Genomic DNA, 25,571 nt, shown 5'->3' with positions numbered 1-25,571 from the left:
TGCCCTGGGACCCACAGAGCAGGAGGCAGCCCCTGGCAGTCACCCCCAGATTGGGTGCGGGAGCACTGCGTCTTATTGCAGAGGACATGAGAGGAGCTGAGGATGTACCAGGGTTGTGCTGGTGGCTCCATGGCAGCTCTGGGGCTTGCGGCCTGCTGAAATACAGCTGGGGAACTGCAGCACTACATCTCATCTAAAAAATATCATTTGTGAAATGAAAACCCACGGCAAAGAGCTGATGGTGGCCCATTAGAATAACATGTAAACACTGGCCCCGCTATTTAACTGTCACGTGTTTTGATAGCCTTTATGAACTGAAAGGCAATTCTCTCCCCTGGTTGCATTATTATATAGCCTCATCAGAGGATAAACAGCCTCCTTGCCCCCAAACGTTTTGCAATTTGCATTTAGATTGTTTGTTGCTGACGTTCAGAACAAGATACTTCCTAGCTTCGTCAAATAAAACCCGGCTGTCATTTAGCACAGCAGCAGTCAATTTATGTTCCTATTAATGCAGATCCCAGGCAATTATCTGGGGAGAGGTGGGGAAGATCTTAACGCATCGCCCCCCGCCCTGTGTCTGTTTGGTGTGTTGCTGAAGGTGCAGCTGCAGGGCACACGAACGCACCCATGAAGAAGAGCAGGTCAGTGTTCTGCTGCTGCTGCTGCTGTTAGGGGGAAATAAGAAGAGTGAGGTGTGGCTTGTAGGTCCTTTAGGTATCTCTGCATTGAAAGTGTCTTTTCCTGTTGGAGCGAGTCAAAAGGAGGGGCACGAGGATGGTCAGAGGGAGCACCTCTCCTGTGAACACAGGCTAGGAGAGCTGGGCTTGTTCAGCCTGGAGAAGGGAAGTCTTTGGAGAGACCTCACTGCGGCCTTCCAGTACTTGAGGGGAGCTTATAAACAGGAGGGGAACTGACACTTTTACACGGGGAGGATGAGGGGGAAGCTGTGATGCCCCATCCCTGCAGGTGCTCAAGGCCAGGTTGGATGGGGCCCTGGGCAGCCTGATCTGGTGGGGGGCAGCCCTGCCCATGGCAGGGGTTGGGGATGACTGGGCTGTGAGCTCCCTTCCAACCCAAACCGTTCTGTGATCTATGATTCTATGAGTTCTTTGCCAAGCCGGGGATTCTGGTTTCTTTATATGGGCAGTGGAGTCTTACCAGAGTGGGGGCAAAGAGGGAAGCTTGTCCCCATGTGCTAAAGTATACATGGGAGTGGGCTGAGCTGAGCTGTCCCTATATAGTATGGGATGGGGTCAGGACTAAAATGCCAGCCCCTGCCTGGTAGCCTGTCTCATACAGCTGATAAAAACCAAGCGGTGTTCTGAGGGTGGGGATACAACCCACACCCAGTAATTAGAAATACATCTGTAGCAGACTGGAAAGTTATTTTTGCTACATGAAAGGCTAGGAGGAGAGGACATGGCCCTCTCCAGACTGGATCACTGCTTGGCTCCCCTGCCAGGACAGCTCATTTATTTGGATTGGCAGCCACTCGCTAAGCCACACGTCTGCCAGGTCCACCATGTTGTAAGGAGCTGCTGATGTCAGGAGGAGCTCTTGGATGCGGGACAGCCCCGCAGATGTTGTCCAGGTGGTTCTGCTCTCCACAAGCATCTAGGAATGGCCAAGCCGCATAACAATTTACGATTATTATTTTTCTTTTGAAACATGGCTGGAATTGCCATTGCAGGAGCAAAGCACGAGGTGTGGGGGTGTTTTCCTCACATCTGAGGTCAGCGTTGATTTCTCAAGACCTGCTGAAAGAAGAACCAGAAGCAGGCTGTGTCTTCTGGTCAGGTAAATCTTACCATTACCTGGTCTTTACTGGGAGTTACCAGTGAAAGGAAGTGCTCCTTGTGAGCTTCCGTGCCACTTACTTATGATGTTTGTTCACTTCGCCCTCTAATAAAGAGAGGAACCTCCTTCGAGTTGCCTTAATGTTTATTTTACTTAAAGAATCAGAAACACAGTCATTGTAGTTCATTTGTACTCATATCCGCCAACATTTCCTAAATCACGTTAACATTCATGTGTAACAAAAACATTTTCTGAGCTGTGCAAAGTTCAAAGGGATTGTTCAATTACTCGAGCACACTTCTAAAACAGCAAACCTGGCGTTTTACGAACTGAGGCTGCCAGAGGGATTCTTCTCTTTGTTCCCCTGTTGTAGGAGATGCAGATCTCTTTCCCCTTTCCCTGGCGTAACAGGTGGAAGTGAGACCACAGCACACATCAAGCCTCTCTCAGTCCAGGGCTTTCCAAGTGGCTCTGCGTCACTTTTCTGTATCACCAATCTGCGTTGTGTTCTGCACTTGTGCTCCTTGCATGGGAGTGATTTGTCCAAGAAGATTACTCAGTAACCCAAAGTGTGATGATATGCAGTAAACAGGGGCCAGAAACAGCTGTTATCAAACCAAATCCCCCCGGCAAATACTTTTCTTTGCAGGAGGTATGACCGCAAGGGTTGTTGCCCATTAGAAAAACAACATCTCCCTTGCAAAACATAATTTAAAGCGCTGTTTTCATGACACAACATCTGCGTGTTTTCCTTTATCTTCTCACATATCAACTTTTGTTCTGTTAAGCACTCAAAGGTGGAAATCTGGACCCATTTTAGATCTGGCTAAACACAACAGGCAGCAACCAAGCCGTCATCCTGTTTCGTTTTTCTGCATGTAGTAAATACACCCATGGAACAGAATTTTAAGAGAACGTTAACCACTGTAAGCTGTCAGAAAAATCTCCTTGTATCTGGCAGAACTAACCCAGACTTTTCATTAGAGTCGGTAAGACTCGTTCTGACATTTCCAAACATTTTCAACTTGCTAACTGTGCAGTCCTGTTTCAGGTGCAGTGACACCAGTTCTGATTTGGACCAAGCAGGTGGACAGATATGGCTCTATTCTCAAAGAAGTCTTTCCAGAAGACATTTCTTCAATCTCATATTGGTTAAAAAAGGCAATTTCCTCTCATCAGTAACTAAACTTTTAGTGGCTGACTCGTTACAAACTGGAATACGAACAAATGCGGCAATGTTAAATATAAAAAGAAACACCCTGAAAATAATGCCTCCCTGTTTGAAGGTGCTATGCTTGGCCATGGACTGTGTTTCTGGGATCTGTTTGTTACGTGTGACAGCGAGAAGAAACTTATTTTTGCAGAGAACAAAGTCACAGAGCTGACCTTAAATTGGAACGTTCATGGATATGGTTTTTGATATGTAGTAGAAGACACGGCTTGAACGAAAACAAAACTTACACCTTCACATATGAAGTACTGTCAACGCAGTAACGATGCTCACCCACTGGGCCTCTTCCTTTTAATAAGATCATCTCCAGGTTACAGTGCTCCAACATGCTCCTAAATGACCACCACATGTTGGCTCTGGCCAACAGCCAAGGTACAGATACAGTTAAGAAAATTCTTTCATCAAGTTTCGTTCAGCAAGAGCTGAGCTCTTTTTAAGTACTCTCACAATTGCATTATTGAACTTTTCTCATTTTGCTTTGTAGGAATAACTGACTGAACTCGCTTTACACTTATTGCACCTTTAAGTCCCTGGTAGATGGAAGCTTATATTGCCTGATACGGTTTGTATTGTAGCTTGACCATTATAAGAAATCGAACAGTCTCCAAAACTGTACATTTCTACAGTAAGAAATCACATTTTGATAATGCTAATTACATACACCACAGATCAGCTCTCATCTCCATAATGCAACGACAGAGGAAAATGCCACGGTTCCTGCACAAGGTAGAACCTGCAGTGTTCTTCTTATTGCCATGAAGAAGTCAATTAAAATGACTCCTCTAGGAATTACCTCCAATTCTGGAGTCATTCTCACTCTCCAGACAGAACGCTGTGTTTCAGCGTGGGTCTTCAGATACTACAAACACGCAGGAGAGAGCGCACGTGCGCACGGTGTATGGGCGCGCTGCTCCCAGGACATTTATCGGTGACCAAGCAGCTTTTTCTCTTTTCCTCTATGAAGCATGAGCAGTCTGATCTCGATCTTCAGGTACACTTCTAATTTCGTATGCTGAATGCAAATCTTGTTGCAGCCTCTCTGTTTAACCAAACCGAATCTTTAACAGTTAAAAAAAATAGCACCAGATGTATGAAAAAGAGGAAATGTCTGATCTAATAGGAATATATATAAAGTATAACAATTCTTACAGTAAAAAGGTACGTCATACAAAAAAGCAATGGGAAGTGATACTGAAGGACAAAAATCCATGCTGCATATAATAAGGGCAGAAGACAGGCAAAAGGGATTCCACTGGAATAACCACAGTTGGATGGCGGAGCTGTGCTTCCTCCAAGATCCGCCCGGCGGGAGCACCGGGACACAGCGTGTGACGGGGACTCTGAGCACTGACTCACCTACTGACAAACTCACGCAGCATATCTCTGAGGTATATAGAAAGCATGACGTTAACGTGTTGGGCTCCTCGCTCTCTCTTGCCTGACGACACGTGATTCTTTAGCCGGGGTTTTCTCCGCCCTCCCCACCCTCCTTTTCCCTCAGGAAAAACAAAATCCCAGTTTAAGAGCTTCCTAGCACACCTCTGTGAACTCTCAAATCCATCTTGCATAGGCCAGTAATAAGAACACTGCAGCTCTGACAAATAAGTTACAGCAATATAACAACTTTCCTCTTAATCTTTTTTTTTTTTTTTTTAAAGATATTTTCTCTATAATTTACACAAAGGATTAACAGCCGGAGTTCAGGCTACGTACAGTCCGTGTGGGCGTCCTTTCAGTCCGTGATTCCAGGTGGAAGGCACTACTTCAACATACCACCGTATGCACCGCACGATTCCAGAAGCACAGTGGAGTGCTGTGTCTCCAAAGCTGTGGACTGAAGGGCCTGGGGGAGTCTTTGGAAATAAAAATGGCAGTGGTTATCAGTCCAGTTTCCCTTTGCGGTCTCTTCTTGTGCTATGCAGTTTCCCCTGAAAGCTCCTCCAGTCCAGAGAGCGGCCATCCGTCCTCAGAAGCTCTCCACAAAGCTCCCGGGGAAGAGTCCCGTCCTGCCATTCCTCTGTAGCGTCCCTTTGTACCAGCCGTCCTCCCGCTTCTTGTGCACGAACACAATGTCACCCTCCTTCAGTTCGATCTCGGCCTCGCTCTGCGGCGGGTAGGGGACCACTACACGGTACCTTCAGAAACAGAAGGGCAAAGATCTCATCGGACACACATCCACCCATCAGCTGCCCGAAGCCCACGCAGGGCTGACCTGGTCCACGAGTGTGCCTGTGCAGGCTCACTTCCTCAGGCCAGCGGCTCACCCAGGACAAACTTCCTTTGGATTTAAGGAAGACTGCCGTGGTTTGAGTCAGAGACATCACCTCGCTTCTCTCTTTCCCTCACTTCCTTTGAATCAGAAATTTTGAGGAAAAACGTGTTTGGAAACATCAGTAAGTCAGGCTTTTGCAAAGCAGTTGCATCTGACGCTGCTACGTTTTCTGTCAAAGCTCAGTACCATGGGGAGCTTTCTGGCCAGCATGACCGGTGGCTGTGCTTGGGACATGCCATAAAGCTGGATTGTGACAGCAGGATGTGTTGTCAGATGGCTGGAGTGACAGCCTTGCACACTGCTGCATCCATGCCATCCCAAATTGGAATTGGCAGTGCTCTGGCCAGCTCCCCTCACTATCAGCAGAAACTAACTAAAGCATCTCACAGTTTTCTTCTTACCATGTGTCCTGCAAATGCACTTTAGGTCCCTCAGACCCAGAAGGGAAACTAAGTTGGAAAAATAAGAAACGACTTTCAAAACACTCTCTAAGCCAAGAGGGAGCCTTTACCCTGAGCCACCTTCAGGGTTCTCTGGGAACTGGGCTTTCATGTGTCACTCCATTTACTCCATTGCAATGAAGCAGTGATGGTTCCCATACAGCTGTTCTGCTCTCAGCCTCATCATCCTGGGAACGCAGACTGGGCTCCTTTCACATCAGTGCACTGCTGTGCAGGGCTGGGAACGTATTTCTGCTGTATTCTTCTTCCTCACAGCACATACAATCACTGTTCTCTGGCATCTGATTAACAATCAATAACTGTCTTGCTAGTTGCAAAGTAATTAATACGGTAAGATAGTTAAAATATGACAATTGATTATCTAAAGCCCATCTCCTGAGGATTTATATTTCCACAACCACTGGATGGCTTCTGATCCCTCAGTTGCTTTTTTAGCAGGCAAGCATTTATTTAAAATAACACCTGTCATTTAGGACTGATTTCAACACGCACTGAAGGATCTGGAGCTCTCCCTGAAGTCGTTCCTTTGGGGGGAGTTCTTTACAGTGAAAAGTGGTGAGGTGCTGGCACAGGCTGCCTACAGAGTCTATGGATGCCCCATTGCTGGAGGTGTTTGAGCCCAGGCTGGATGGAGCCCTAGGCAGCCTGGTCTGGTATCAGACCTGGAAGTTGGTGGCCCTGCCTGGGGCAGAGGATTGGACCTTGATGATCCTTGGGGTCCCTCCCAAACCAAGCCGTTCTATGATTCTACGATTCCTCTGAGATGATACCACAGCAGGGAGCTCTTGAGAAGCAACTGCTGATTTTCTTTGCAGACACTTTTTTGGGTACATAGTGACCACTTTTCTGAAATTAGGGACCCCATTTTTTTTTGACATGACAGTAAAAATGTCAGATTTGGCTACGTGTTTGGACACCTTCCATTTGAAGTGGATGATCTGCTCTAAAACCTGACTACAGCCTTGTTAGCTTTACATGGCAACAAAGTCATGTAGAAAATAGTGCTCAAGCACCATCAAAAATCTGTTGGTCATCTCGGTCCCTTGGTCAATAAATCTAGTTGTCACTGCCTTTCTCTGTGGAAAGCAAATAGCAGAGGTTGAAAAGTGTGCTTCTGGCTGGCTGGCTGCGGGAAAATGGTCTATCACGCTATCATCTGTAGAATTGCTACACTTATATTATGAGGCTTTGCCAATTACAACCATTATGCAAATGAATGCACACATTATTTCAAACACTCTGCTGCAGTGTTGATTAATTAAATTATCAGAGTGGAACAATTTTAGCTAAGATGATGCCAAGTTTCAGATCTCCCGACTCCGATGTATGATCACAATGCAATCGAACTGTGCTCCAGGATCCCAAAAGGCTTTGAGGAAGAAGAGGGATGGACCAAGACAGCAGCCGAGTGCTGCAGAGGCAGCCCCAGGCCATTTTGGCAGATGAGTTCAAAAATATAGAAGAAGGTTTTGTCTGGTGTAGGGTCACCCCAAGAACCAAGCTGGGACTGCCAACACCTCCTATCTGAAGTTTACACAGCCCTTCTTTTAAAGGCAGGGTGCACCTTAGGAGCAAGGAGTCACTACTCCCTAAATGGCTCACATGAGGAGGGAGGTGACCACGCACAGTAAGAATGTGCCCATCTTCATTAAAGGGATTCTCAGAGCATTTCCTTAGAGAGTTAAAGAAATAAATCTCAGCCACTGCCTTGCAAGATGAAGCACTTCTTCCCATTTAAGGAAACCCCAAGTGCTGTGGTTTAAATTCAATTAACTACGGTACTTCGTGGGATAACACTGGAGTGTTTTTGATAGAGTAACGAAATCTTAGATATAAATTCCTTGGAAATCAGTTAAGAAATCCTCCGTGAAGGACCAAAAAAGATGCCTGCATTTTTTCCCTTGTGAGGTTTTAGAAGCAGTACCAGGCAGAGCCAGAACAATCAAGGTTGCAGCGAGCAGAAAAATGATCACACAGCCTGGCTGCCAGCAAGGGGCTCGCGGGCACCATAAATCGCTCCTGTCAGAGCGTGTGCTGCCACTCGGAGGCCTCCAGGTGGCATTTCAGCCTCGATTTTTTCCCTCAGAACTTCATTGCAAATATACGTTGGTCGTATTTTTTGGCAGAAGAGATCTTTTCCCTTCCCTCGCTCCCAAAAAGGCAGTCCAACGTTCTTCTTCCATTTATATCTCCGCTCTTTATTTCCCTTTTCGTCCCCTAGTCTTTGAGAAGCTATGACAACATTGCATGTTTTCTTACCCCAAACCGCCTCCTGACATTTTAGACGAATCTCAGAAACACCTCTGTTTTATCCATGTCACATTACATCTCTGAATTATGAACTTGTAGAAATGCTACATAGCTGGGCTGATTACAAGTGAGGCGAGCACCTTCGTCTGTTGTTACTGATATTGGGTATTTTCTCTTGCAAACTGCATCTTCAGACAGGAGTTCCTTTTCCCAGCCTTCTAAGAAAGCCCCAGTCTATGGCCCTATCGGTCAGGCAACAGTGGTGTTCCTTCAGAAATTCACCTGCCCTTGGAGAAGTTCAAAATGCCCCCAGATGGCACATGTCTAGTAGAGGGTCAGAGGGCAATGAAGTTAACATCTCTGCTGGCTGATGCGCCAATTTGTATTAGCTCTGTGGGACATCAGCAGTTGCATTTCCCAGCAGAGGGCTTCTTTCCTATTTTAGTTCCAAGGCACAGATTCTATGCTGACTTTGCATCCCTGGATTGGGCACTTCAAACTCAGAGGGGATGATACAGTTTGGGGAGAGTCCTCAGTGCCCAAGAGAAAATACATAAGGGGAGGCTGGGAGCAGTACCAGCAAGGATGGGTAACTGGTTTGCCTGGGCACTGGTGAATGGGGGAAGGTGAGGGAGGGGATCAGAGAGCTGAGTAAGAAATGAAACCCATAGCTGTGTCCTTACAGCACTTGTCCTTGCAGTCAGCTGTCCCATACAGCTCTCCCTTTCACTATCACCGCTGACGTGTGCAAGGTGCAGCTAAAATTCTTGACCTCTTACATGATGGAGGTTCTGCTCATGTTGCCTTTAAAAAAGCAAGAGTGACTCAAGATGTCAGATACGTAGATGCATGAAGACACCTTGAAAGAGCAGGAACATTTCACAACCACGCATCTGAGAGGAAGAAATAAGAGACTAAGATTGCCCATGACTTCATGTTGCTTGCTTTCAATTGAGCCTTCCATTACGTGATCATGTATTACTTTTCCTACAGGATGCCTGCCTCATTTAGTGCGCACAATGTCCTGCTCTGGATGCAAGTCAAGGTTCTGACATGGAAGAGATACGAGCTTGCTGAAGCTACCTCATCTTCTGCAGAGGCTGGGAGATGTCTGGTGAGTGACCCTAGAGAAATTGGCAGAGAAGCACAGGTGTGAGGCACGTGGATTGTCTGACTGCTCCAGCTGCAAGGCCTCATGCCACACTTTCCACAGAGTAAGCCTCATCTCATGCACTTCAGCTGCGTAGGAGTCAGCTGCCTGCTCTAAGTTGCTCATGCAGGCTGTCACTGTGAACAGACAGGCATGGAACGGTACTGATCAGAAGTCACCAGTAATTAAAAGCAAATAAAATACTGAGTATCTTCTCCCTGAGTAAATCTATATGTCCACTAGACTGACAGAGCTACAGCGGCTGCAAAAATAGAGGTGCAACAAGGCAAATTAGTCCTGCAAAGCTAATCTCCAATCTGGACCCATTTACAGTGCTAGAGTTCGAAAACTTTATTCCAAGTTTCTGCTTGTAAAAATATTGCACTGAGGATAGGTTTCAGGAGTCCAGTGCTGTGAATTCAACAGATCCCTTGTGTGTTGGGATGTGACATCTGTGAGGGGATAGCTCATCTGTGACAATCGAGTATCCAGCCCAGATAACCACTGCTCCTGCTTATCAGTGGAGCTCTGTTTCTCCATCCTTTCATTGACCCATTGCAGAGACCTGCAAAGCACCTCTGCAAATTACAAGCCAGAACCCATTCATCTGCTCTGTTTGACAGCGTCTGAACCAGCAGACTCAGAAGAACAAACCTCATCTGGATCCTTCACCCTCTGCTGCAAGCACTGTGGGATTCAATTTCCGAGATGGCTGACCCCAGTTTCTCAACCTTGAGGCAAGCACCCAAGACAGAGGAGCACTTAACCGTGTGCATACATGTCACTGCTCAGTCAGAACATACTCCTAGGGTCATTTCTCTGGTATCACTTTTCAGGAAAGAAAAAAGCCCTTCCTTTGCTTTCCCTTTTGGCAAAGAAGATATACGTGCATGACAAAATTGAAGTCAATGAGCGTTAAGCACATGCTTGAATGCCTCCTTGAATGGGGAGCTCAATTTCTAATGTGGCAGTGATTTGCAGAAGGGATAGTTGGAAACCAGGAGGGGTCTATTTTAAAGGTCACACTCACTGCTCCTATCTAATTCTGCAGTGCTGCTGTGGTTACCACTTGTTCAAAGGCTCCCTGAAAACCATATAAACTCCAGGCAGATATGCCAGTCGTGACAGTAAGTCTGGATACAACCGCTTTATCAGACTATAACATGGCAGAATTAGTGCCAGTTACTATAAAAGAGTCAACAACGCGTGACATGTTTTACTCAGGTTTGCATCTGGGAACGGTGCCAGTCAGCTAGGGGAACATGACTCACACACATACACTCAGCTTTCCCATTTTGCTTTAATGTACAGTCATATTTTCTTGAAGGGGGTGGCAAGGCAAATGTTTTGCTTTGGTGCTGCTAGGCAGACGGCACACCCCTCTTCCACGTGAGCCACCGGTGTCAGGGGGATGGGGGTGAGTCTGTAGCTGCCTCATGGCATCCCTGCATGGGATCGGCTGTACCAGTCCGGTTTCTTGCACAACCAGCTGCTGGATGGAGCAGCTGCTGGCAAAGAGTGTGTGAGGCACATGCATCATGACGGGGTACTCACTTGACAGCCAGTCACTGCAACACAAAGTGACAAGGACACCACCTGGGAAATTTCTCTGCTCTGCTGCTCAGACTGTGGTATGCTTTACAACAGGGAACAGCAGAAGGAAAGTGGTTTTAAAAATGTACCGTGGGAAGCTACACTCAGAAGGCAGAGATGGGCACTAACCATCCCAGCAACACAGTTAAATGTCAAAGGTAAATGACAGGGGAGGTAGGACCATTTTCCTTTCTGATGCAGCCACCCACAGCCAGGTTTTGAAAACATCAAATGGAGTAAGATACAGTATTGCTTTCCTTGCTTTCTCCATGTACAAAGAATGAACAGAATAAAAATTAGCAGCATTTCTATGATGGTGAAGCTCAGTTCACCTTCCTTTCTGACAGGCTGCACTCCCATGAAGGGCTGTGCTGTCAGGCAGCAGGACAGGCAATTCTCCTGTTAAAGCTGCAAGCAATTAGGGCTTTGTAATGCATCTCCTGTGCGATATGACCTGTGGTACGTCTGCTTGGTTTCCATCAGTAGCCTGGACATGGCAAGGGCCAGAGATGCAAGCCAACCCCTTTGTAAGAAGTAGCAGTGCTCTGCTGCCTGTGTGAGCCTCATTTTGAATGCTGTAAATATTAAGGAATGTGCTACTTCTTCCAACCTTCCAGTGTTCTGTCTCTGTGTGCACAGATGGGCGTTGGGAGATAGAAAGCCAAGTACAGCTAAGAGCACTGAAATGCTCTGCAGCTTTTTAAAATTTCAGCCAGCATCTGAATCTGTTTATCTAACCTTTTTTTTTTCTTCTTTTTTTTTCCCCCTTCCCTCCCTTTTCTTTCTCAGAGAATTGCTCCTACTGTGCAGATGAAATGCACCAAAATGCAAACAAGCAAAATGTGTAGCTGAGTGATGTTGAATGCAAGTTCCTCCACTGCCAGATGTGAAGAGAACAAGTGGTTTGAAAACTGTAATTTGTTTTTTTTTTTTTTTAAATAATTCGGTACTTCTGAGCAATTTGATGATTTAATGAGCACAGATGGATGTGGGATGAATTTCTAAGAGACAAGTGTTTAATGTATCTGCTCAGATTATTCTAGGACTAAGCATTATCCCTCCTAGTGCATGAAGGTAATTAATATTTCCCATTATGGCACGAAAAAACCCGTATGATCAGTTAAGGAATGCAGATAACACCAATGACATGGAAGTTAATTCATAAATCAATTAGAGAATCTTGCCTGCTGTGTATAATTAGGGTTACTTCAATTATAGCTTATTTTCAGATTTAAGACTCGAGAATCAAAATGCTTAAAATGAGAGGAAGTTCCTTACCACCATATATTGCAGTTGGAAGTATTTGCACAGTTGTAGCAGTCTACATCTATTCTCTCCTCATTCCAGCAAGGCTGAGAGTATCCCTCTGGTTCTATTCTGTTTCACTGCAGCTGCTTAAAATTGTCATTAGTTCAATGTTTCACTGTCAGGACCCCCCTGAGGTGGAATGAGAAATGTGTAGGATATGGGACCAGCCCTGGCATATTAAACAACGCGTCCAGACTCTTTTACATCAAAGCTTGGAAAGCAGCACCTCAATGGCCAGCTCCAAGGCACCAGGGAATGCTCTTACTGGTTTCTTTTCATGGCAATGTTTAACTAAAGGTGCAGCATTCCACTGATGTAGTTACACTGCTGCTAAATCTGGTTTGTATTGATTTAGCTTTTCTTATAGCGTTAATCTAAACTGATGCAGACCAAATTAAGTGTGCCTAAATAGGGATTGGTTTTTCACTCTTTTCACTAAATTGGTTTTTTATGGATTTTAAAGACAAGAGACTACTGTGATAGTCTACTCTCAGTGCCTTCATTACAATGCTGAAGGACCTGTCTGCATTTATTTCTGCTTCCATTGTAATATCTGTGCTTAAAGTGCAGCATCTCTTTTAGACAGTACTCCCAATCCAGAATAAAAATATTCCCAAGCCTGTCCCTTCTGCAGTCTCTTACAGGTTGGTCCCAAGCCTGTTCCATAACAGATGAGATAGAGCTCTTTGTATCACTCCCCAAAAGTACGTGGTTTCAAATCTCCCATTGCTCTTAGTTTGCCCTGCACCCACTCGGATTTGCCTCAAATTTGGCTCTCACGGAATATGCTGTTACTCTGTGTTCTTCTATGAAAGAGTTGAATTAGCTCTGTACCAATGGGTTTGCCCTCTTCATCACCGTCCTCCCACATCAGTCCTGCAAATAGCAGAAACTTCACATTGGACAGTGCAGGCCCATGGCCCAACTCATTTTTCTAGGGACTCCTGATCTAGAGTTACATTCAATGCCATGCAATGAATCAGTTTGCAACCTTCTTACTACCTGCTACTCAGTTGTGTACAGTTTGCCAAGCACAGCACTCCGTGGTTCACAGGCTAGATGCCTCAGAAAAGTTTGTTACAGTGTCATTGTCACCTTCCCAGCCAAATGCCAAGCGGTATGCTGTGAAATACCATGTAAGGTTGGACTGTCCTGTGGTAGCCCTTCCTATGCCCTGCACACCTGCTCCATAACACTGACCAGATTCAGGGCCAGGCTGACTTCCCCTGTGCATTTCATTTGACCTCTTTCATACAATCACAGAAAAAGAGTTTCTTTCTGTTTCTTTCTGCAGCTACTGTTCCAAAGTTGCCACGTGACAGCTCCATGAATTTATTAAAACACTGGGATCCCAAAGAGGTATTTGTCCACAGTATCTACTCTCTTTGAGCTGAGAAAGCATCCCTGTCCTCTCTACTTGAATGAGGGCTGTCGTGGCAAGGCGCTGCTCTCCAGAAACACATTTTTAAATGAATGAAAATTAAACCTGCACTATGAACCAGAAGGTTTTCAATGGGCATAGGCACAGCCGCTCACAGTCAATCTACGGAGCTGCAAAACTTAACAACCCTTGAGCAAGTTAAATGTGCAGCCTTCCTCCAAATGCTCTCTGAGGATGCAGTGACCTCTGGAGATACGCAGCTTACCTTTCCCGAGGCAAAGGCTTGGGCTCTGGCCGAATAGCTGCCATGGAAGAGAGGGGCTGCCTGGCAGGAGAAGGGATGGAAAAATTCAAATCCAAGGAGCCTGTTTTTCTGTGCAGAGGCTCCAGCCCCATTGCTCCTTGCATTTCGCTCTCGATAGGGCATGAGCCTGCCCTGCCGTGGCTGGAGAGAGAGGAGAGCTCTGGTCCCACTGCCCCTTGGAGGACTCCTTCGATGGCCGCCTGTGGGTCGTGTGTGGGAGACACGGATGGTGGTGAGCGCGACTTCTTTTTTGTTGATGCTCCTGCTAGAAGTTTCAGCAGCCCGCTCTTCTTCTCCTTCTGCAAAGCAACAAAAGGAAACGTGGGCAGTGAGCAGATATCCCTCGTCCCTTTGTTCTCCTTTTGGAAAATCTCACTGTGTGGCAGGAAACTTCCCCAGGTTGCCTTATATACGGGTAGATTCAGGTAGAACTGAGCATTTGCTAATAAACATCTTACAAAAATCCCTCCCCACCCAGAAGTGCTGGACTTATTCAGCAGAATAAGGACCTATTATAGACAAACTCTATTTTTGAATCCACCCAAGCAGTGATCATGGACCTCTTGAAAGAAATACTGCAAAGGTACAAACTTCCCATACAGAGGAGGAGGCAACCAGACTGCTGCTCTCTCTTTCCAGGGACTCCTGTTGTCCAATAAAGAAACTCCCTCAAAGTAACACAGCAGGTGCTGTGCTGAAAAAACACCAGTGGGATAGCAAGAGAACTGCTCATCATGGCTGCCTCATTTGCTGCTTGCCATTTTACTGCTCGATACAGACTTACTGCAAGGAGGAGGGAGGCATGAAACAGTGTTTTTGTACTGCTTACCAGGCCCTGCTTCTCTCCTCATCCTACATCACACTGCTCTTACCCACACCTCCCTTCCAGAGGCAGGTCACCTCTCCTTTAGTTTTAAGGTGCAACTGTTGCCTTATGGTTGAATACAGACTGCAACGTTCACACTTGGCAATCACAATGTCAGTGCATGTGTAGTTTCAAAGTTCTGCTGTGGTTTCTGATGCAGAGTAAAGCAAACAGATTAAAAGCACTCTTTCAGTCAATGTGGAAATAAAGCTCAGAGTCTTTTACTGAAGAAATGCAATGGACTTTGCATGTTTTGTAACAGTGTGAGAAATTCTGCTATGTGTCCATCTTAAGCACGCACAAATATAGGGAGGGAAAAACAAGCCCAGCAAACACAGTACTGATGGAAAAGAAAGATCTCTCTATCTCTGAGCAGGAAAGCTCTTTGGAAATACAAGCCAGCAATTTATTTGTTTGTAGACAAAATGTCCCATGCGAGGTTTAAAACAATGTTCATTTATGTGCTGAGTGCTGAAGTTATTTCTCAAAGCAGCTTTAAAGGATCGGAGGACTACAGTGAAATAAATATAAGCTTTTAGAAGACGCTCAGAGTAGTAAATCTACTTGCAAATGTACTCAATATCCGATGTCTCTGCTGCTGAAAGTTCTTGCTTGCACTCTTTACTGTCATGGACTTGTCAGAAAGCAGAAGTACCTCAGATGTTAAGATCTGTACACGCCAAAATAAAGCACGATTGTTCTTACCATATCCAGTGATTTCTGAAGAGTAGAGTCTAAACTATGCTTCCAGGTGCCAGTCTCCTGGGACCCACTCTAACTATTAAGGTCTTTTTTCACTTACGGGTTACTTTATAGATTAAGGGACTCGTCCTGCCAAGATGTTCACCCAGGCACTATCTGCGGGAGCAAAGGGAGGGCTGTATGGCACCAATGGGTCAAAGCCACCAACTTCATTCCCCTGGGTGTAGCAGAGGAGAAGACCGAGTGCCCCTGAGAAACATCTCCTCTCCCTGACCAGGAGGAAGAACTCCTCTGTGATTGATGGAACTCACTTGAAGAACCAGAAAACATTTCAGCATTTCTTTTCACTTTCTGATTAAGAAATATTGCTGCTGTCATCATTAAATCAAATTGTAAAGCTCTTCAGAAAATTGAGAACCTCTTCTTTCCCCGTGGCTCGCTGAAACAATAGCTCGAATGATCCCAGCATACTGTGTCAATACGCATTTGAAGGTGTCTAAAGGTCAGTGACAGAACACAATAGCCATTGTGGGGCCCTGGAGAAATGGCTATTGTGCAGCAGTGAGCAATTCGAGACTCTTTAATTGGCAGCTTTGCACATGCAAAGTAACTACAGGAACTAAAGCCCTGTATAATGAACAATTAATATTCCTATGTGGTAGCAGCTTTTCTAATTTTTGCTTCTAATTTAAATACCTTGGGCAATTTTCATTTGAAAAACCTTGGATGACTTAGGCATCCAAGGCACGGAAGCCAAAATCTTTGGAAAGAAGGAAATACACACATTCACAACCATCTGTGCATTAAGAAGCAGACGAGTCTGACAGTCAGCTAATTTTGTTTACAGGAACAGCTCCCACCCTACAAGGTTACTCCTGACATAAATTTCTGCACTGAAGCTGCTGTCCCTCAGACAGCAGAGAGCTATAATGAACTGACTGAGGTACCCCTTGTTCTACTTTAACAAAAGGGAAAAAAAGAATTGATTTTTAGGCTCCTTGTAGTGAACTGTGCATCTTACTCAACTTTTGAGACGTAGATCTGTGACCTTTAAAGAGCTGAGATGTTGCACTTCATTTGCTAAGCCAAGTCAAAAGACCCAGAAGTCCCCTTGTGGCCTTGGGGGAGATGTTTGGAGGTGAACAAATACAGAACGCCTTGGGTGCCTGGAGTGTAGATATTGCATCCAGCTCTCCCTCCCTTTGAGTCTGCCAGATGTTCCCAGCATCTTCTGGTACTGCAGTGCCAGACTCTCTGCTGATGCTGCTCAGAGTAAACCAAGGACTGCTTGGAGCTGATGATTTGCTGTGATGTCTCTCATGAGAAACACATTGGTTTTGAACTTTCTACAATCAGTAGTTCAACCTAAAACCCATCAGGCCTCCTCTCATCTGTAAACGGTCCTAAGTTAAGACTCCTTGTGCTGTGGGAATTCATTAGTGCTCCAATGCTGTGTAGTCACACATTTCTTTGAGAGCAACCAGTCGTTTTCCATGGCTTTAACAGCCAAAAAAAAAAGGGGGAATTTGGAGCCGAATCTTAAAATGCAATCCCAGTAATGATTTATTCCAAGTGTCCAAGTATTATGAATTCATTTAATATTTAGTATAATAGCAACCATCCTTCATAAGAAATTAATTTAATATTTATATGGCTGTCCAAGACAGTCCTTTCTGCAGCAGTTCACCGTAAATCAGCTAAGCACTAATGGGCTGCACAGAAATGCTCACCGATTGGTTTCAGACGCCGCGGGTTTTGAAAAGAGAGAAGTTTACAGAGGACGTTTCTGATGACTGTAAGGAATTACGTTTGTGAACAACAAAAAAGATGCTTTCCCTTCTCCTTTCATGGGCTGCTGTTCTGTTGCTTTCTAGGAAATCTGTAATCTACTGAAGCAGCTGTGTAATTATTGAGTTTTCTTTGTCTGGTAGCTACGTTTCCAATTGACTGCAAACTGTGTTTGACGTCCCTGCCTCCTGAACCCACCAAGGTCAGACCTTTGCATCTCTGTTGATAGATGGGTTCACAGTCCTAACGGCACTTCTCCCATCTCCTGGCTACTGCCCACATGTCCAACTGAATTTAAATCATCACCTTTGTGTTGTGCAGGTTTTATTCTACGAGGTTCACAGTCAAAACTTCCAAGCCATTAATTTTGTAAGGATCAATACCTTCTTTTAAAAAAAGAGAAAGAATGAAATGAATCCCAGGCAGTTTCTAGTTAAGAAAAAAAAAAAAAAAAAAAAAAAAAAGGACTGTGAACACAGTATATATAGGTCAGAATTTCTTACTTCCCTGACAAAGTCTAAGCTCAAGACTGTTCCTATGGTGTAGCATGAAGGAATCTCAGAGGCAATCAGTCTCTGGCAACACACGAAGGGATAGGCAACACTTCTGTGACCCTGAAGCATACATTTAGGAAGCCATCACTTAGACAGGTGCAAGCTCCCCTTGATATTTTGCTGTGGGAACATTTTGAAAAGTGAATACAGTCTGAGCTTAAGAAACCATGAAAGACTAGATCAAAATTAAAGTCTCAGATACGTAAATGTTGAAATATTTTGCTTCACAGTAATTGGGGATGATTTTTCCCCTCATTAATAACCCCACTTGAAGATAATAACCAGCTCTTCTTTCAGCTTCAGAGATGAGATGAGCACAGAATGCAGCTACTTTGTTGATGACTGAGTGATACAGAGTCCCATATCTGCAAAGTAATAATCATGCTGTAATCCAAACACCAATTATACATACTGGTTTTATTAATACAGATATATATATATTTTTTTTCCCAAACCACCCAAATAAATAGAAAATTCTGTTTTAGATGTTTTTTTTTTTTTTTTTTTTCTTTTCATCAGCAGCTCCTAATACTCCATTTCATACCTATCTAGGTTTATTAAATAAATTAGGAGGCCTTACTGCAGCTGATAGAAAATCTGGTTCCAGCCATTGAAAAGAGGCAATTTCTCATGCAACACCAGCTACATCAAAAGATAACAGAGCCAGAGGGAGAAAAAAGGTTTCATTTAAAAATAAAGAAAAAAGAAACAAAACTGCTTAAATGCTGCCCTGAGCGCCGAAGAACAAATGAGGAACTCACCAATCAGTCAGTATCCCTCAACCACCACTTTCATTGCTTATTTAACTCAGCCAGTACTGGTTCCAGTAAATTTAAGTTAGTGTTGGGAGAGTAGTATGTTTTTACTCCGAGTCTAACTTGGTTACTGGAGATTGATGCTTGGATTAAAAGGGTAGGGAGTACTTTGAACTATGTAGTTTAAGGAGAAAGCTATTTGGCTTTGTAAAATCCATAAAATGATTTGAGATTTTGATAATTATTTAAAAACCAAACTGGCACCATCTCAAATGAAAACCTCGTGTTTGTGAAGTCTTTGGATGCAGATTTACCATTTGTCATCATTTCTGATGAGGCACAAGTGATATGCTGAACAAGACAACAGTAATTACTTCTAAGTAATTACTTTTAAATAATTACTGTTCAGCAATTACTAGACAAGCATTGCTGCTTTTAAGGGCTAGTTTTGTATAGTATATTATGTGGAAATATGACGACTCTTCTGAAAGTAACACCTCCTGTTCTACTATGTTGGCCCATGACATCAGATGTTGGTGGTATGGCAGTAGAGGCTGAACCTTCCCATTAAATTCTGTAACACTTTGTTGCTGTGTGGCAGATGGAAGCAGAGGGGCACTCTGACACAATGGCATCTGATGTGGAAGGGCAGATGAAGCAAAGGTGTGTTACTGAATTCCTCCATGCAGAGAAAATGGCACCCATTGACATTCATCAGCTCTTGCTCAGCATTTATGGAAACAAACGGTGGATGTCAGCACACTGAATATTGGACTGCACTGGCAACATTTTCCTAACAATGAAGTTATCATAGCAGCTGTGAAGCAGTGGGTCACTTCCACTGGTGCAGATTTTTAAAAGTGTGGCATGCAAGCTCTTGCTCAAAACTGGCAAAAAGGCATAGCTACTGCTAGTGACTGTATTGAAAAATAGTGTTTTGTAGCTGAGAATGTGCTCTACTAAATAGTGTTATTGTGCTCTTTGTATCTGTTGTAGTTTCCATGGAAATCATTACTGTCATGGCAATCTATGTGTCCGTAGAATATATAGTTTTTAATGGAGACAACTAACTCTGGCCAGAAGTCTATTATACTCTCAGTATGTAAACACACTAAGGAACAAAAAGAATTCGTTATATCATTAGTTTTTAAATTCCAGCAATTCCAGTAACATATGTACATTTGCATATGCACAGTTATATTAGACTTATGGTCACTGACCTGTAAAATAACTAACTAGTATTAAAGTGATTAATCACAGAATTGTTGGGGTTGGAGGGGATCTCTGGAGATCATCAAGTCCAATCCTCTGTGCTAAAGCACATTACCTACAGCAGGTTGCAGATGAAAGCATCCAGGTGGGTTTTGAATATCTCCAAAGAAGCAGACTTCACAACCTCTCTGGGCAGCCTGTTCCAGTGCTCTTCACCCTCACAGTAAATAAGTTTTTCCTCATGTTAGTATTAAACTTCCTGTATTCCAACTTGTGCTCACTGCCTCTTGTTCTGGCACTGGGCACCTCTGAAACGAGCCTGGTCCCATCCACTTGACTCCTGCCCTGTAGATATTCTTAAGTGTTGATAAGTAAGACCTCACAGGGCATTTCAAATGTTTCAAAAACCAAACTGCAGAAATAAATAAGTTCAGTACAGAAAAGCACACAGGCACTTAATCACGTGCTTTGGTTGAACTGAGCTGGATGCAAGGCTCTACAGAGTACTAAAAGAGATATAGGGGGAATCTAAAAATATATTTGAATATTCAAACTGTATGGAATGTTAGATCTTTTAAACACTGGAGCAAAGTTAAAGACTAATAAGGGAGAAAAAAAGCTGGAATGGAAGCAGAGAGACTCAGCTATCAGTGGGCTTCCTGGGGTCTACTGCATTCTTAACAGGCAGAAGGCAGAAGGAAAAACTACCGGTACTTTAAAACTGTTTGTGGTGAATGAGAGACAGCTCATTTGCTGAACTGATATCACCTTTTTCTTCTGTGATTGATGGAGAGAGAAGCTGATGGATTATTATTATTTCTTAATTTCACTGCTTTTCCTCATCTGTTACGTAGGGAATAGTTGATGGTTATGAGAAGGGTGGAAAGTTTTAAGATATGCAACTTATTCCATGCCCTGATTACAGTTTGTGATTTTATTTTTGTGGAAAATGCTGAGAGAGAGCACCAGGGGACTGAAAACTCCTCAATAACTTCATAAAGTTACTCAAAATTGTGTGGTGATAAAGTGAAATATTATAACACCGAGGAAAGTGATGAAACTATGGTAGTAGCCAAGTCCATGGCAACATTTACACTTATTTACAAGCAGCCAGTATGTCTGGAAGTAACCACAAACTCAGATGGATGTGTTTTAATCCTGAGTTTCGTCCATCTCTTCAAGTGTGAGCAACTTCTCTGGGAGCTCAAAGCAAGGGAGTAGACATGATATTTTTGCACATTTCTGGTATTCATTTCTTTTTCCCACTCAACAATCCAACATAACTATTAGTTCATGCTCAGTCTCACAAGGATTCCTCATCCTGTATTTCTAGAAGGAAAACCTAGCCCATTGGAGATGACTTGGGAACAGATCGGTTGTTTCTCACAATGCAGGAATTAGAAGAAGTGTAATGAGATTATCAGGCATATGGCTCAAACAAACAAACAAAAATAGGAAGCAATTTTTCATACAACACATAATTAAGTACAGAATTACTGCACACAGGATTGTGGAAGCCAAAAGTAAGATCAGGTTCAAAGGCGATTAAATAAATTAATGGAGAACAGATCTAGTAAAGGCTGTTAAAATAATGGTATGGATCCAATCTCTGCTTCAGAAGGTCTAAATAGAGAGATGAAACAGTACTTGGAGCATGTACAGGGTGTCCCCACCTTGCTACAAAGAGATCATAAAATCAGTGATGACGATTGCTACAATAAAGAAACAAAGCTATTTGGGCAAGAGCATAGGAAACAGGACAAAGCCAGGAACGAGCCCTTCCCTGTACTGTCCCAGCTTTGGAAACAGCTGTTTAGAAACTTCATCAGCTGCAGGTGTCTGAGAGAGTGCAAAAGGCAGCCAGCAGGATGCAGTGTCAGCCAAGGAAGAGACACAAAAGGTTGGGAAGTGCAACCCCAGAGTACTTTCTGCAACTGCAGATTCCTCAGCTCCATCTCTGCTGAGCAACTCAGCACAGACCAAGGGCTCACCCTGCACCAAGAAGCCACCAGAGTACTGGCAATGAGGCTGATTGTGCCCTACTGCTTCCAGGAGCACACCTTGCTTCCTAGTCTGGGGTCACACTGCCACTGTGCATACCAAGGACTTACCTGGAATCAGCATGGAGTTCTCCTACATGATGCCAGACCAAGTCTTGAAGATCTACCCTAAACTGAAGCCCAACAAATTACAAATCTTTTAAATTTTATTTTAATGTACAAAGCAGGTATGAAAGAATGATTTAGGATGCTCTGGAAGACTAACTGTAGTTTCTAGAGTATTGGACAGATGGACAGAGTACGAGCACCTTTCTGAAAAATCAGGCTCATTTATTCATGCTAGAGGAAAATCTATCACAGCTTCACTGACAACACAGGATTCTGAAATGAGAAAAAGATGTACAAACACAGTAAATGGTAGACTGCATAGAATTAGTGTTTTTAAATGTGATGAGTTAGACTGACAGGTTAGTTTGCTGCTCCTTGTCTCTTGTAAGGAAATGAAAAAGATTCATTGGTTTTGGGGAGGACCAGGAGCAACACAGATTTTGCAGAAAGCCAGAGGAAGCTCACTCACCAAACACTTGAATGAAAGAGAACCAATGACAGAATTCAGGATGTGCTTTGACATACTCCAATCTCACACATATTTAGCTCTGGCTCTCCCCATTCACAAAGAATGGATTTCATTTCAGAAACAAGCAGTTAAGATCACACGGTCTTGCTCTGTAATCTTATTAAATAAGGGACAAGTGAGATTTGTATTTTTATGGAAAGCAGAAACATGTGGGTAAACGGTTTGGATTAGTGGAGGTCATCTTGTCCCTTGTCACTGATGAGTCTATTCCCACTTGGTTGATGTGTTGCAGCAGCCGTGCCACCTCAGGCTGTAATTTCAGCACTTCCAACGAGCTAAATAGTTTTGGGGTGGTTGACACTCAGAAGGAAGATTGCTTGTGGAAAATTTAGGCATCACAGCAGGTATATTTTTCTCTCAAAATCAATTCCCCACAGAAGGGAAAAAGGGTTGCCTGTGGACAATAAAAAATTGGCAGGATCTGTGTGTACCAGACACTGAAGTACATTACAGTGAAATAATTCCTACAAACAATTCACCAGTTCATAAAAGATGCATTTATCTAGAGATTGAGGACACAGCTGAGACTGACAGAACTTATCACAGCCACATGGACTCTGGCCCAGAGGCTACAAATGCAGAAGCTCCTATTGATTGGGCAACGTATTTCTGAGAATTAGTGCTAGGCTTTGCAGTGCTTGGGTGAGAGATAGGAAGGAGAAGGCCCTGATGGCTCCCAGGTGATCTGACATTGCAGAAGGGGTTTTGGACACAATCATAATCCGTGAACACGAACATTTCTCTCTTTAAAATTTGCCCTCCAGTTTTGGCAGCTCCCACAGCATCAAACTGGAACATCCAAAAGCACTATTCTTAGTGCACTTGCCTCTGCTTCCTCCTGCCCTCGTGAACATCCTTTAAGTGAATGCCCTTTAAAAAATGAAGACAGAAACCTAGAATCCTTTTGAAGGATTAAAAAGTGGCTGTCAATGTCAGAAGGATGCCCAGGCATGTAAACGACAATTTCTCTGATGAAGCAACCAAGGCATTGTAGCTTTCCAAATGTCGCAACACTTGGGTTGTAATCACTACTAAAGCTCTGTGATAGCAAAAAGCTTGCTAGAAGATGCTTAATACCAGGCAGAACTTGTTACAGCAGCATCCTCTCTTCGGCAACAATCAGGCTTCACCTTTCTTCCCAGTTTTTAGTCTTTTTGCTACTTAAAAAATAAAAATGGAACTATCCAAGACAATTTGCTAAAAAAAAAAAAAAAAAAAGTAATAGCCTTATGCCAAAGTCAGGACTTAGAAAGAATAAAATTCTCTTTTCTTACATTAAAGATCAGAGCAAGAAGGACCATCAATGAAAAAACCTCAGACTGCTATAAACCAAACAGAACAACCAGGATGCAAGTAGGAAAGGAGAGTTCATAGCTCGATGGCCTTTTTCTCTTTTTGTGCTAAGTTCATTCTGTTTCATTCTACCATCCATCCTATCCTTTCCTTTGTCTGTTCTACCCAGGTCTTCTTCCACGGCACATGACCTACAAGTATGACCATGTAATTAAATACAATCGAGTTAAACTGCTAGGCAATGAGGCAATGACGTCTGCTCGGTGTTCTTACATGTGACCAGTGCACAAATAAGCAGCAACAGTAACAGGCACACAGCACATTCCTCTTTGCTCTAACAACCAGTTGCCTGATAGAGGACAGTGTGACCTGAAATCGAAGGTGGATCCTGCCAACTACCAGCAAAAATTGGGCAATTTTAAAACAGAAGTTTAAAAAGCCTCTGTGAAGGCACTGGTGACATGTACCTCATACCTGAAAATGATAGAAACTATCTAAAGATAAAATCACGGCTGAGCTGGAGCAGAAATGACAGCTTTGTCATAATAGTCTGTCTCACAGATGAAGCTGGAAAACCCTTTACACAAATCAAATATAAGTGCTAGAAGATTTCCCTTGACCATAGTGATTGATCCAATGATGTTGCCTAAAGAGTGACAGCCTTTCTTATTTTCATTTTAGCAAAACAATGTGGGTAAACATTGATTTAGAATCATCCTGTCCTCAGTTTGACCACAACTGATTGCAACATCTCTGCCTGTAAGGATAAGAGAATTAGTAGCCCATTAGTTAAAGCAATCATGAGTTCTAGTCAAGCCCCTTACTTATGATTACTATTGATGTATCTGACAGTCTTCCTACAGTTGGACAGACAATATGATGAGTATCCTCTATGGGTTTGTCCTTTCTGCTTCCTCCTGCTAGGACAGCAATGTGTGTGTTTGAGGGATCCCTTCCAGGCTCGTGCTCTCTCTTTTTCTTCTCAGCAGCATATGTACAAGAAGTCAAACTGCAGACAGACAACCAGCTGCTGTCAGTTGCTTTGCAGTGTGTTACAGGTAATGAATTGCTGTCAAATGGGAGAACATTTCAAACGGGTGCCAACAAGGCTTGTCTTAGGCCCAGTGCTGTTCAATCTTTTTGTTAATTACGTGGTAAATGAGCCAGAGCTGCACTTCTAAAACCTGCAGTAGGCACTGAGTTAAGTCTGCAAGCAGTTGAGGGAACAAACGAGAAGAATTCAGAACAATTTTCCTAAAATGGAGAAATGGTTTTAAAACATCATGGTGAAATCTGAAAAGACAAACATGATGTCTGGACCGCCTAGAGGGGTAAATCAAATGCACAGATGCAAAACAAGCACTGACCAGTAAATCAGCAGCTCTGCTGAAAGGGATGTGGGAGTTTCAGTGGATCACGAAAAAGACGTGAGTCAAGAAATTGCTCTGAAAAAGGCAAATGGCTCCTGGATACACATTAATAAGCACTTTATGTGTAAGCTATGGAAAGTTCTTACTGGATTCTAGTCACTACTAACAAAGTCTCAGCTGAACTCCACTCTGTAGCACTACTCTTTCAGATCCCAGCAAGCTGCAGACTGCCCAGGAGAGAGCAGAAAGTAGATCTCTCAGTGACCTAGAGAACAGTACGTGTGAACCAAGGGTAGGAACTGAGCTCAGTTAGGCTAGAAGAAGAGAAACTGCATCTAAACTTGCCAAGCAGAAGTATCTGGATTAGACATAAAACCTGTCCAGAAAAAAATTAAGAAGTTGGAAAATCAGTTTTGTCTTTTATGTCCTGATCAAAGCCTGGGTTATGAGTTTCCCTTCCCACAGCAGGCACAGTCCTGTTGATAGGCTCTGCCTGCCTGACCTCACCCTCTCCTGTCTCAAAATTTATAATATGAAGAATAACATAATGTGGTACGGGAGGGAATAGAGATCTCTGAAGTCATCAAAAAAGCCAGCGAGTTCCATTTTTAAATATGCCAGTTCTGAACTGATTGTGAACAGGGA

At 43.7% G+C, this 25,571-nt stretch overlaps 1 protein-coding gene across 1 annotated transcript in view; it reads right to left on the bottom strand.

The window, feature by feature from the left end:
• Positions 1-1,926: 1,926 nt before the first annotated feature.
• Positions 1,927-25,571, bottom strand: part of SH3RF3 (SH3 domain containing ring finger 3) — a 270,256-nt gene continuing 246,611 nt past the window's right edge. The window contains exons 10-11 of the mRNA XM_042810327.1: positions 13,712-14,049; positions 1,927-5,166 (exon numbers count right to left, since the gene is read on the bottom strand). Coding sequence (XP_042666261.1) covers positions 4,998-5,166; positions 13,712-14,049 — 507 coding nt within the window. The 3' untranslated portion in view covers positions 1,927-4,997. The remainder of the gene's footprint in view (positions 5,167-13,711; positions 14,050-25,571) is intronic.

The sequence above is a fragment of the Centrocercus urophasianus genome, unplaced genomic scaffold (genome assembly GCF_019232065.1).
Source record: "Centrocercus urophasianus isolate 14NV4802_14NV808 unplaced genomic scaffold, USGS_Curo_1.0 seq_12, whole genome shotgun sequence".
Taxonomy (NCBI): domain Eukaryota; kingdom Metazoa; phylum Chordata; class Aves; order Galliformes; family Phasianidae; genus Centrocercus; species Centrocercus urophasianus.
This window is presented reverse-complemented; position numbering and strand designations above follow the sequence as displayed.